Below are 12,059 nucleotides of genomic sequence, written 5' to 3' on the forward strand. Positions count from 1 at the left end.
ATACATGGCCATTTGAATTTTCCTATTTTTCACATTCTAGGTAAACTGAGGTGGAATTTCCTGTCTTCAAATAATACACCATCCTGAAGAGTTCTAACATTTGTACCCAGGCAACACATCACAACAATAATTTTACAAATAAGAAGACTGTGTTCAAGAGAGGCCTTTTTGGCAATTCACAGGAGAAATAAAATTGTAACTTCCAGGGCCAGTGTTTGCCTAGCTCTTGCTGTGTGGGCCAAGCCCAAAGTTAACAAGGACAGACATTAATCATCAGATCATTTCTAAATGGAGTTTGCATCCAGGAAGAACCTAAGCAAGTTTTCTCTCTTGTGAGACTTTTTGCATAGGTGGTATAAGTCGTTCAGGGGAACAAATCCTGGGGCATAATTTCATGGGAGGGAAAGGCTTGTTTAAATAGGAACTTTATGCCACAGTACATGACTAAGAAACTATGTAAGTATGAACCCTAGGGCCCTGTCCTCCTGATTCAGCCAAGCCAGGTAATTGCTGCAAAGTATTTAAAGATTCCTTGTTATTTTGAATGAAGTGAGTTCAGAAATATTGCTCAAACATGACACAGACAACCCTGGGATGAAGCCAGACTTTGAGATTGGAGATTATACCAAAAAAAAAAAAAACCCCAAATCCCAAACTGTAATAGCATAGCCTACATTTTAATATTAAAGATGTGTAGTTTGGCTATTATGAGGGAGTATTGCAATCACATAGTTGCTTAATTAAAATGCTGCCTTTCAAAACATCTATTAAGAAATTCAAAATCTGGCCATCCAAATGAACATTCCCTAAAACTTTAAGTCACTTTTATTGATGCTATAACAATTCTACACTAAATGTAGTTTCTCCCAAGAGGGTAAAGACTGACATTCAAAAACATGAATTCTGAGGACAAGGACCAATTAGAGACAACAAATAGCTGTCCCAATCTCAGTGAGCTAGTGAACACAAAAGCGTTTAGGAACATTATCCATCTGGAGCTGGTTCTACGATTTCATCACCCCCACCTCCTTTTCAAGCCTCCTTCAGGTATTTCTGGAAGATCTCAGGGTGTACATCTGAGTACTCACAAATCAATTGGGCTATTTTGTTTATTTCTGCTCTGACCTTCACCAGGTGGTATCACCAGTATCTACTCAGCCTTGCAAATATTTTAATAGATATTGTCATACCTCCTTCTAGTACCCTTATCTCAGGCAGGCCCCGTGTCATTTCCACTGGGATACCCATGAGAATGCCACCCTCCCCTCTGTAGAAGCCTGCTTGTTCAATGGGTACCAAAGCATTGTTTGTGTGTTGCTGTCTTACCAGGGCTTAGTAAAAATTTTTTTTTGAGACAGTCTTACTCTGTCGCCCAGGCTGGAGTGCAGTGGTACAGTCTCCGCTCACTGCAACCTCCATCTCCCATGTTCAAGCGATTATCCTGCCTCAGCCTCCCAAGTAGCTGGAACTACAGGCGTGTGCCACCACATCCTGCTAATTCTTGTATTTTTAGTAGAGACGAGGTTTCACCATGTTGGCCAGGCTGGTCTCGATCTCCTGACCTCTGGTAATCCTCCCGCCTCAGTCTCCCAAAGTGCTGGGATTACAGGCGCGAGCCATTGTGACCAGCCAAGTTTTCTATTTATAGTTCTTATCACTGGGAATAGAGTTCAAAGGGCTAGGCCAGTAGACAATTCCCCAACACAGATATTCACTGCTCTCAGAAGTGCCCCCATCCTCTGATTTCTATGGCAACTTTTACTATTGGAGTCCTCCTCTTCCCATGACTTCTTTTCCAAGGGCTTCTCACAAATCCTTATGCAAACAGACTTCCAGTGGGAAAGCACCACACATGCTTCCTTAGTTATGCTGCTCCTTCAGGAGGCTCCCAGTCTTCCCACCCACCTAAAGGGGTGACAGTCATAGTGTAGAGCAGAGATTGGCAAACTAAGGCCCAAGGGCCAACTCTGCCTCACCACCTGCTCCTGTGTAGCCTGCAAGATAAAGATAAGATAAAGATAAGAATTTTTTTTTTTTTGAGACAGTCTCGCTCTGTCACCAGGCTGGAGTGCAGTGGTGCGACCTCTGCTCACTGCAACCTCTGCCTCCCAGATTCAAGCCATTCTCCTGCCTCAGTCTCCTGAGTAGCTGGGACCACAGGCGCGTGCCATTACACACAGCTAATTTTTGTATTTTTAGTAGAGACGGGGTTTCACTATATTATCCAGAATGGTCTCAATCTTCTGACCTCGTGATCCGCCTGCCTCAGCCTCCCGAAGTGCTGGCATTACAGGGGTGAGCCACGGCGCCTGGCCAAGATAAGAATGTTTTTTACATTTTTAAATGATAAAGAAAAACATCAAAAGAAGGATAAACAATAATATTTCTTTTCTTTCCTTTCCTTTTCTTTTCTTTCCTTTTTTTAAGATAAGGTCTCACTCTTATCGCACAGGCTGGAGTGCAGTGGCACAACAATCACAGCTCACTACAAGGTTGACCTCCCCAGGCTCAAGTGATCCTTTCACCTCAGCCTCTTGAGTAGCTGGAACAACATGTGTGTGCCAACACACATCTAATTTTTGTGTTTTTTGTAGTGACAGGATTTCTTCATGTTGCCCAGGCCGGTCTTGAACTCCTGGACTTAAGCAATCCGCCCACTTCGGCCATTCAAACTGCTAGGATTACAGGGGTGAGCCACTGCACCTGGCCAGAATAATATTTCATATGCATAAAAACTACATGAAATTCAAATTTCATATCTACTGTTAAAAGAAAAACTGTAGCCAAATTAAATTTAACATAGTTTAATTGAGCAAAGAACGACTTGAGAATCAGGCAGCCTCCTGAGCCAAGGTAGGCTCAGCAACTCCAGTGCAGCCACGTGGTGGAAGACGATTTATAACAGAAGAAGGAAAGTGATGTACAGAAAATGGAAGTGAGGTACAGAAACAGGCGGATTGGTTACAGCTCGGCATCTCCGCGTTTACCTTATTTGAAGACAGTTTGAACAGTTTGCCCCCTTTGATTGGCCAAAACTCAGTGATTGGTACAAGAATAGGTTTTGGTCTGTTTACACTTCCATTGAGATTACGGTTCACTATGTACAGAGAAACCTTTAGGCTGAACTTAAACTATGTAAGGAGGCAGGTTTAGGCTAAACTTGATCTAACACAACTAACGAAGTTTTACTGGGACACAACCACACTCAATTCATTGTATGTATTGCTTATAGAGGCTTCCCTGCTACAACTGCAGAGTTGAGTGGTTGCAACGAGGCCATGTGGCTGCAAAGCCTGAGAACTATACATAGTGGGGCCTTTATAGCAAAAGCTTTCAGACCTCTGCTTTAGAGCATGGACCCTGGAGTCAGGCTGTCTGGGTCTGGATTTTATTTTGCCACTAATTAATTATGTAGGTAATTTCCTGACATCTCCCAAGCCACATTTGTGAGGTGGGAATGACCGGAGAGTTATATTTACCTCATAAGCTTGTATGGGGATTAAACAAGGTGATTTGGAGCCAGTACTCATTACTTCATATGCAGTTATTATTGTTACTTTACAGTAGGTGGCTGTGAAAAAATAAAATCGTTCTGGTATTAAATACAAATTCTGGATTAAATGCTTGTTTTCTTAACTGACCACAAACAGGAAGAAAAATCTGCTGAATATGACAGTCGTCCAAACAAGATAGTCATAGTGTCCGTGTGACCAAGGAACTGAGGAGTGAAACTTCACTCTTGTCACAAAAAATGATCAGATTTAGGCAAATAACTTCCTACTCTTGCTACATAGCCCAGAGACTTCAGCAATCAATTTTTCTTTATTTTGTTTCAAAGAAGGTTGAATAAAATTTTTCATTTATTCATGTTCTTCCATGGTCATTTTCCCTGTAAATCTATGACTTTCTATAGTTATAATCATTTTGCGGCATAGACAATCTAATTATTTTCATTTATGCTTACATTATACATTTTCCACATTTCTTCTAAGTTTTCATCATCTCTGTTTTTATTCTTTTTTTTTTTTTTTGGCAGGGGGAACAGGGTCTTACTCTGTCACCTAGGCTGGAATGCAATTGTGCCACATCAGCTCACTGTAACCTCCACCTCCTAGGCTCAAGCAATCCTCCTACCTCAGCTTCCTGAGTAGCTGATACTACAGACATACACCACCACACCCTGGTAATTTTTGCATTTTTTGTAGAAACAGGGTTTTGCCGTGTTGCCCAGCCTGGTCTCGAACTCCTGGGCCCAAGTGATCTGCCCGTCTTGGCCTCCCAAAGTGCTGAGATTACAGGCGTGAGCCACTGTGCCCAGCCCATCATCTCTTATTTTAAACAGTTTTATGAATATAATTTTTCAATGTATATAGGAATCAAGACATACAGTAAATAAACATAGTTTTTTTTTCTTAATCAGGTAGTTTGATTTCATCTCACCTAAATATGGATCTAGTTTTCAAGAAACTAATGCCTTCTTACTGCTCACATCATACACCTCTCCCAACAGTGGAATCAGCTCATTTAGACATAGCAAAGAACATTCCAGAAACAAAACTAGAAAAAAGAATTTTGCCATGTTCATGAAAAGGGTAAATCATAAGTATAAATCTCCTTGTGACAGGGATGAGGAGATAATAGCATTGGAGCCCTGAGCATTATCTTCCCATCCATCAGAGAAGCCGGACCCCCACAGCCACATGGCAGAGCCTGTGCAGACTCAGAGATGCTCATGACCTAAGTCACTTGCAGAGTGGAGAGTGAATAATGATGTTGGAATCCCTGGGGCCTATGAAAAGGTACTTCTGGGACTAGAGTGATTCATGGTTTCCTTTGTCCTGCTAAGCTCATGGGTCCCAGAATTACAATGTATCACCTACTCCTGGCTTACTTAGAACCATCCTTAGGAGCCTGCAAAGCACTGCTTAGAACCAATTACATTATTTTTATTATTATCATTTTTCTGGTAGTTCCATTAGTCACTCACTCGTATAGGATCAAAGAATAATCTTCTTTTATCTAGAGGGAGAGAAAAAAAAGACACTTTAAACGAATCCACAGCATCTCACAGAGAAGCCATCAGACCAGCCTGATTTGGCAAAAACAAACCTGGTAATCAACAGGGAGGTGAGGCTCTTGCCAGTTCTCTTCACATCCTGCCCATTTATTCTCTAAGGCATTGTAAGGGATAGTCACAATGCTCATGTCAAACTAACCCTCAAAGTCACTTACCCTCATTTCCTTCTCCATGGCTCCTTCAAGCAGAGCCTGTGAGTGTCTGTGCGTGCATAAGTGTGTTTGTATTTGTGTGGGTTTTGGAGTCTGAAGATCTCTGGTTGTGGAATATGCTTAATGTTTCTTCTGAAAAGATATCAGAGGAAAAAGAAAAGGGTATTTCTGGGCATCACGCTGTCATTCCACCTACCTGTCTGGTTGACTGTCTAATTTTAAGCCTCATTCTAATAAAAGACTTGGAAAAGCTCTGCTTTTATGATTTAAAAGGACATTCACACCAGGATTTAGCCATCTGATATAGAAAAGTGAGTGGATTTCAGTTTTCAGAAGGAAACGATAAACATACTGAAAGCTGTAATTAAAATTTTCCATTTTCCTCCAACTCTCTTAAAGCAATTGTCAAATTTGAAATCTCTGGCGCCCAAATTCAAACCTCTAGTTTTGGAAGAAGAAGACTTCAGTGCAAGAGTGGGATGAGGCAGTTGAAATCGCTTTGGTAGAAACCCAGTTCCACTGGATAAGAGCATTAACATTCTGATGTATATATTACATTTAAAATGTATCTGTGGTCAGAGAGCAGAGGTCATCCAATTTCCCTAAGCACAGAGAATCCACGTAACTTTGAGAAGCCCTGAGTCCACAACAGGCAGGTCATATAATCCAGTGCAGAGTGCTTTAGCTCCTAAGGGGCCACATGGAGAAGTTGCTGAGGAAGGTGTGAAGAAGTGGGTCCTAAAGAAATATTGAAAGGAAAACTTTGATACAGAGCAACTGGGACAGGAAAGGGTGAAGACAAGATAGATATCATTGGTGACCAAGACAATGGCAACTCTACTCCCTAGTTGTTCAAGCCCCAAACCTTAGAGTCATTCTTTTTGTTTTGAATTAACATTTGTTTAGAGACAGGGTCTTAGTATGTTGTCCAAGCTGAAATGCAGTGGCAATTCACCAGTGCCATCCCATTATTGATCAGAAGGGGAGCTCAAGAGAGGGTGCCACCTGGAGCCCGAGGCAGTTCAAATGTGAAGTCCCAGCTACGGGATCTTTGTCAATAATACAGTTGGTGACAGAGAAAAGACAAGGACGCATCCAGTCGCTTTCTACACAGGGATGCTCTCTGGGCTGCTGGCCAGTTGGAAAAGGGAGGTCTTGGGGTGGATTTTCCCCCTGGATATGTTGGCCTGAATTTCTTCAGCTAAGGAGGAGTACCGAAGTTTTGGGATATAGGACTTCCAAATCAGGGCTTTCCAAATAATTGACCTGCTCCATTTCTGATCTGGGCCAGTTCATCCCTCCTTAGGCAACCTGGTGGTCGCCTGCTCCCAGGATGTCACTATATTGATGTGGAACTTAGTGCAGACACCTGATCAGCATAGCTCACTACAGCCTGGAACTCCCGGGCTCAAGCAATCCTCTTGCCTCAGCCTCCCGAGCAGCTGGGACTACAGGCACGTGCGACCTAGCTGGCTTTAGAGTCATTCTTGACCCAGCTTGTATCTCACATGCAGGGACAAGAACCAAGGTGTGTGGGGCCTGAAGTGTCTACGATACAGGTAGGGCTCTTTAAAAAAAAAAAAGAAAAATACAAGCATATCTCTTTCTGGGGGAAAACTTTCCAAAAAAGATTGAAGCATACTGACAGCATTAGAAGCCTCACAGTAGTAAATCCCCCCGCCGTTCATGTGACCCTTCTGTTGGTTCTTTTTCATGCTGTGAAGCAATCATAGCTCACTGCTAGCCTCGACCTCCTGGGCTCAAGCAATCCTCCCACCTCAGTCTCCTGAGTAGATAGGGCCACAGGCACAGCCACCACGCCCAGAATATATATATAGTAGACGAGGGTCTCACTATGCTGTCCAGGCTGATTTTGAACTCCTGACCTTAAGCAATCCTCCCACCTCAGCCTCCCAAAATACTGGGATTACAGGTGTGAGCCACCACATCTGGCCAGGTTCTATTTTCACATATGTCAAGAACCCAACATCTTTTTCACCTCCATCCCTATCCTCCTGGACCCAATTACCTTCATGTCTTGCCTGAATGACTGAAATAGCCCCCCACATCCATCCATGTGGGCCTCCCTTGCCCCTTTACAATGGATTCATACCACAGCAGGCAAGTTCAATATGTTCCAGGTTGGCTCAAAGCCCTCCAACCCTCTCTTGTAGTAGTAATATATAAAGTCTATACGCCTGCCAGGGTTCTGCTCTATCTGGCACCCCTCTGCCTCTTAGACCAAGTTTCCTCTCACCTGTTACTCAGCTCTCACTACCTAGGATCTCTGGCTGACCTGGGAACCTGCCAAACACACTTGGTGTCCTTTAACTTTGCTGTTCCTCTTTCCCAGAATACTTTCCCCTGGAATCTTCACTTCCTTCAGGTCTACACCTCAACCTCAGCTTAGCAGAGCTGCATTCCCAGACCACTCCATACAAACAGCAGCACCCTACACGCCCTATCCTCCCTGCTTCGGATTTTTATCTAATGTTTACCCTCGTTTGGTGTACATTTCTTTACTGTCTTACTCTCCCCGCCTAGACTAGAAGCTCTGTGAAGGGACACATTTTACTGTATTCACCACTGCAGCCTCATTCTTAAAGAGATGCTGGCACTTAATGTGTAGGCATTTAATATGTGTGTGAAGAAGGAAGAAGAAATTACCTAACCTGGGAAATTAGAATCATGATATACTAATGGAGGAAGATAAATTATTTTACGGAAGATGGTGGAATTCTTTCTGGATGTCAAGTCTAAAGTGACAGAGGAATTTCTTAAATTATTGTTAAATATTGTGAATAAATACCTATTGGTTGATGGAGAAAAAAAAAAAAAAGCCAGCTCCAGTAGTTACTCACCGTGAATAGGACTTAAAAAAAATTTCAGACCTGGTTTTGCAAAAAAGCACCAAAGTTAAAATGCACTAATTCTCCAATGAAACTTTACTATCTTGTTACCTTGTTACCTTGTTTGCCTATCTATCTTTACTGTCTTTTTTTTGAGACGGAGTTTTGCCGTGTTGCCCAGGCTGGAGTGCAGTGGCGCGATCTCGGCTCACTTCTAGCCTCTGCCTCCCGGGTTCCAGCGATTCTCCTGCCTCAGCCTCCTGGGTAGCTGGAATTACATGAGCACACCACCACGTCTGGCTAACTTTTATATTTTAGTAGAGAAGGGGTTTCACCATGTTGGCCAGGCTGGTCTAGAACTCCTCATCTCAGGTGATCCGCCCGCCTCAGCCTCCCAAAGTGCTGAGATTACAGGCATGAGCCACCGCGCCCGGCCAACTACCTGTCTTTACTATCTTTACTACGTTTGTCTTCCTTTCTTTTATATTCCTAAAAAGCATGAAAACCTTCACAGACTGCAAGGAGGATATAATTTCTCTCTAGAGGAATCTTCTTCGAAGGTGAACGTAATTAAGCTGGTCATTTACTCTGCTTGCAATGTTACTTCTCAGTACAAGGTAGCGAGAAGCCCCTGGATCTTCATTCTCCAGGTCTCTCCAGGAAGAAACGAATTCCAAGAGGGGAGCTCCAGAGAGGGCGCCACCTGGAGCCCAAGGCGGTTCAAATGCGCAGCCCCTTTGGGATCCTCGTCAAGAAAAGGCAGTCGTCGACGGAGAAAAGACGGGGATGCGCCTTGTCTCCTTCTCCACGGGGATGCTCTCTGGGCTGCTGGCTGGTTGGGAAAGGGAGGTCTGGGCATGAGGGTCTAAGTTTCCTCAGCTTAAGGTTGGGGGGTCCCCGGAATTTGGGGATACAGGACTTCCAAATTAGGGCTTTCTAAACAATTTCCCTGCAGAGGATCCCCTAGCAAACGGTCTGATACTTCTGAGGAGCCCACCTCCCTTGCACCAGCTCTCTGGTGATAAAAGTTCTGCTTTCCAGGCTCTAAGCGGTGGCCCCGGGAGATTCAGTCTGCCCTGAGTCCGGCTTCTCGCGCTTGCGGCGCGGGTTCAAGCTCCAGGGGGTGAAGGCAGAAGTCAACTGCTCATTCATTCAACAAATATTTATTGCGCGTCCGCTTAGTGCCAGGCACCGGAGGTGCCCCGGGCAAGAAGCCGCTCTCGCTGATCCGTTTCCGCTCCCCAAGGGTCCGGCGCGCGCCGTGGGAGCGCAGCCCGCATCCCTCGCCCACCGGCCGCCCGGCCTGGGCGTGCCCGGCTCCTCCAGCGCAGCCCTCTGTCGGGAGCCGGACCCCCGGGACCCAGCCTCCGGGGTATCAGCCGGGTGGGGAGGGCGGGGGAAAGGCAAAGCGCCGCCAGCGCCAAAGTCCCGCCGGCCCGGGAAGCCGCTCCAGGGAAGCGCGCGAGGCGGAGCCGCAGTCGGCCCCCGCCCGGCAGAGCGCAGAGAGCGGCGCGGGCGGGAGAGGCCGGGCGCCCGCGGCTCGGAGGCGGCCCCGGTGGGCGGAGGGCGCGGCCAGCGGGAGGGGCCGAGGCGGCGCCGGGAAGGGCGCGCACTGCTGCGCTGCCGCCCGGCCCAGCAGGTGACCGCGGGCGGCGCGGGCACGGGCACGGGCGCAGGCGGCGCGGCGAGGAGGCGGCCCGCGGAGTCCAGCGAAGTTTGGCGGAACATGGCGGAAGCGCCCGGGGCACGCAGGAGCGCGGCACGGCGGCGGCCGGAGCCGGAGGAGCTGTAGCAGCCTTATTCGCCGCCGCCGCGGGGCGAGGTCGCCGCCATGGCCCGCTGGATCACGACCAAGAGGCAAAAGTACGGGGTTGGTGAGTGCCGCCCCACCTCGTGCCGGCCCGACCCATGCGGCCAAGTTTGCGGACAGCGGCCCTGCCAGGTTTGCGCAGAGCCCGGGGGCTCGGCCCGGCTGCGCAGCTCTGGGAGCCGGGGGTGGTAGGAGCCCTCTCCAGGGAGCGCCGATGGGGAACTCGCCCAGGGTTTGGGGACTCCGAGTGCTTCCAAGTGCAGCTGAGCTTCGGGACCATAATCCCGCTCTTGCATCCCAATCTCCGGCACTTCACACCGGAGAAATGTCAACGCGAGGGGGGCGCGCCTACTGCTCTTTTGGGGCCGCAGCTCTGTGGCTCGCCCCCGTGCGCCCAGCGTGGGTTTCACCTGGGAGTAGGTGACCAGCCCGGGTCGGCACATGGACTGGTGCTCATTGTCCCAGGGCTTTCTGCCCCCGCCCCCCTTTCGTAGGTTCTTCTGAGACGCCCCTTAATTGAGGAGTTGAGGGTGGAAATCCGCCCTGCCCCCTTTCCTCCAGAGACTGGGATCTTGATGACAGTTGTGAGCTGGATGGAAACTAGAGTCGTGGTGTGGAAGTGATGGAAGGGACAGGAAGTTGTGGCACGGGAAGGGGGTGGCTGGCCCCTGGGGCTGTTTGTGCGCACTCATTCCCTAACGGAGCCTGTCTGGAGAGGGTGTAAGGCTGTCTTCCGGATCCTGAGTTTCATCCTGGAGACGAGAAGAGGACATTTTATTAAGGAAACGGTGCCAGACCCAGTGCTGGGCACTTGGCATTCAGAACAGCGGTGCTGGAGAGCCCCGGGTTGTGCGCAGGGGTTGCCAGTGGTGGTGCTTTGGAGCCGAAACAATGGATGTGCGGGGATTTTGACCCAGGTGGAAAGTCAGGCTCGTTTGGCTTTTTATCAAGGATTGAGGTTATTGAGGGCCTGTGGGAAGACTTCTGCCCTGAACGGGGTGATTACAATGGCAGTTAGACCTGGGGTAATTCCCTACAATAAACATGGCTGAGTGTGTTGCGAATTTTATCACTTCCTCTCAGATCCATTCATTTGGCCTGTTTGTAATTTAGTCTTTGACTTTACTCCCTGACTGAGGTCCTGTTTTTCCTCACCTCACTGGTTAGTGAAGTGCAGTCTCAATTAAGAGCTACTCAACGTGTCTAGGGGCTTTTCAACTCTGTAGCCGGGAGTCAGGGTTTTTTGTTGTTGTTTGTTTTGTTTTTTAACAGTCTCATATTTACTATATTATTCTTAGGTTGTGATCCTTTATATATTTATTATTCTTTGTTTTCCCTCAATTCAAAAGACATTTTCTTTTTTGCTCTTAAGTTGCTTTTAGAATCTTAGTCTCTCCCTTAGCTGCACCTCAGAAATGGGTAGAGATGTTGCTTCTGCCTCAGGGCTCTTTTTTTTTTTTTGGTTTGTTTGTTTTTGAGACGGACTGGCGACGGAGTCTCACTCTGTCGCCCAGGCCGGAGTGCAGTGGCGCAATCTCGGCTCACTGCAGTGGCGCAATCTCGGCTCACTGCAACCTCCACCTCTGGGTTCCAGCAATTCTCCTGTCTCAGCCCCCCTCCCCGAGTAGCTGGGATTACAGGCTTGCATCACTACACGGGGCTAATTTTTGTATTTTTAGTAGAAACCAGGTTTTGCCATGTGGGCCAGGCTGGTCTCAAACTCCTGACCTCAGGTGATCCGCCTGCCTTGGCCTCCCAAAGTGTTGGGATTACAGTCATGAGCCACCTCACCTGGCCCCTAGATGAAAGCATATTTAACAATGCCTAATAACTACAGAAATGTTATCAACTCTAATTTTAACAGGATTAAAAGTGCTTTTCAAAACTATTAAGTTGAGGGTAATTAATGCAAACATGTTTCAAAAATGTGGTTTTTATTGCCATAGTCCTAGGAGCAAGTATAATATGTTTTTAATATTTTGTTTTTATGTTCTGGAGTCAGTTTACTGTGTCACTTACCGGTCAAGAAAGATATTTCGGCCAGGTGTGGTGGCTCACGTCTGTAATCCCAACAATTTGGGTGGCAGAGGCAGGAGGATTGCTTGAGCCCAAGAGTTCAAAACTAGCATAGCAACATAGCAAATGGGTCTTTACAATAAATACGAAAAAAA

The 12,059-nt window shown here is 46.9% G+C and overlaps 1 protein-coding gene across 4 annotated transcripts in view; it reads left to right on the plus strand.

Annotated features, from left to right (window-relative positions):
• The first annotated feature begins 9,715 nt into the window (after positions 1-9,715).
• The window catches only part of DOCK5 (dedicator of cytokinesis 5), a 239,090-nt gene continuing 236,746 nt past the window's right edge, over positions 9,716-12,059 (plus strand). For 3 of the 4 annotated variants that reach the window (XM_054498518.2, XM_063669373.1, XM_063669374.1), the window contains exon 1: positions 9,716-9,952. In XM_054498518.2, coding sequence (XP_054354493.2) covers positions 9,910-9,952 — 43 coding nt within the window. In that variant the 5' untranslated portion in view covers positions 9,716-9,909. The remainder of the gene's footprint in view (positions 9,953-12,059) is intronic. The other variant, XM_054498519.2, reaches the window with a different exon arrangement.

This window comes from Pongo pygmaeus, chromosome 7, assembly GCF_028885625.2.
Source record: "Pongo pygmaeus isolate AG05252 chromosome 7, NHGRI_mPonPyg2-v2.0_pri, whole genome shotgun sequence".
NCBI lineage: Eukaryota > Metazoa > Chordata > Mammalia > Primates > Hominidae > Pongo > Pongo pygmaeus.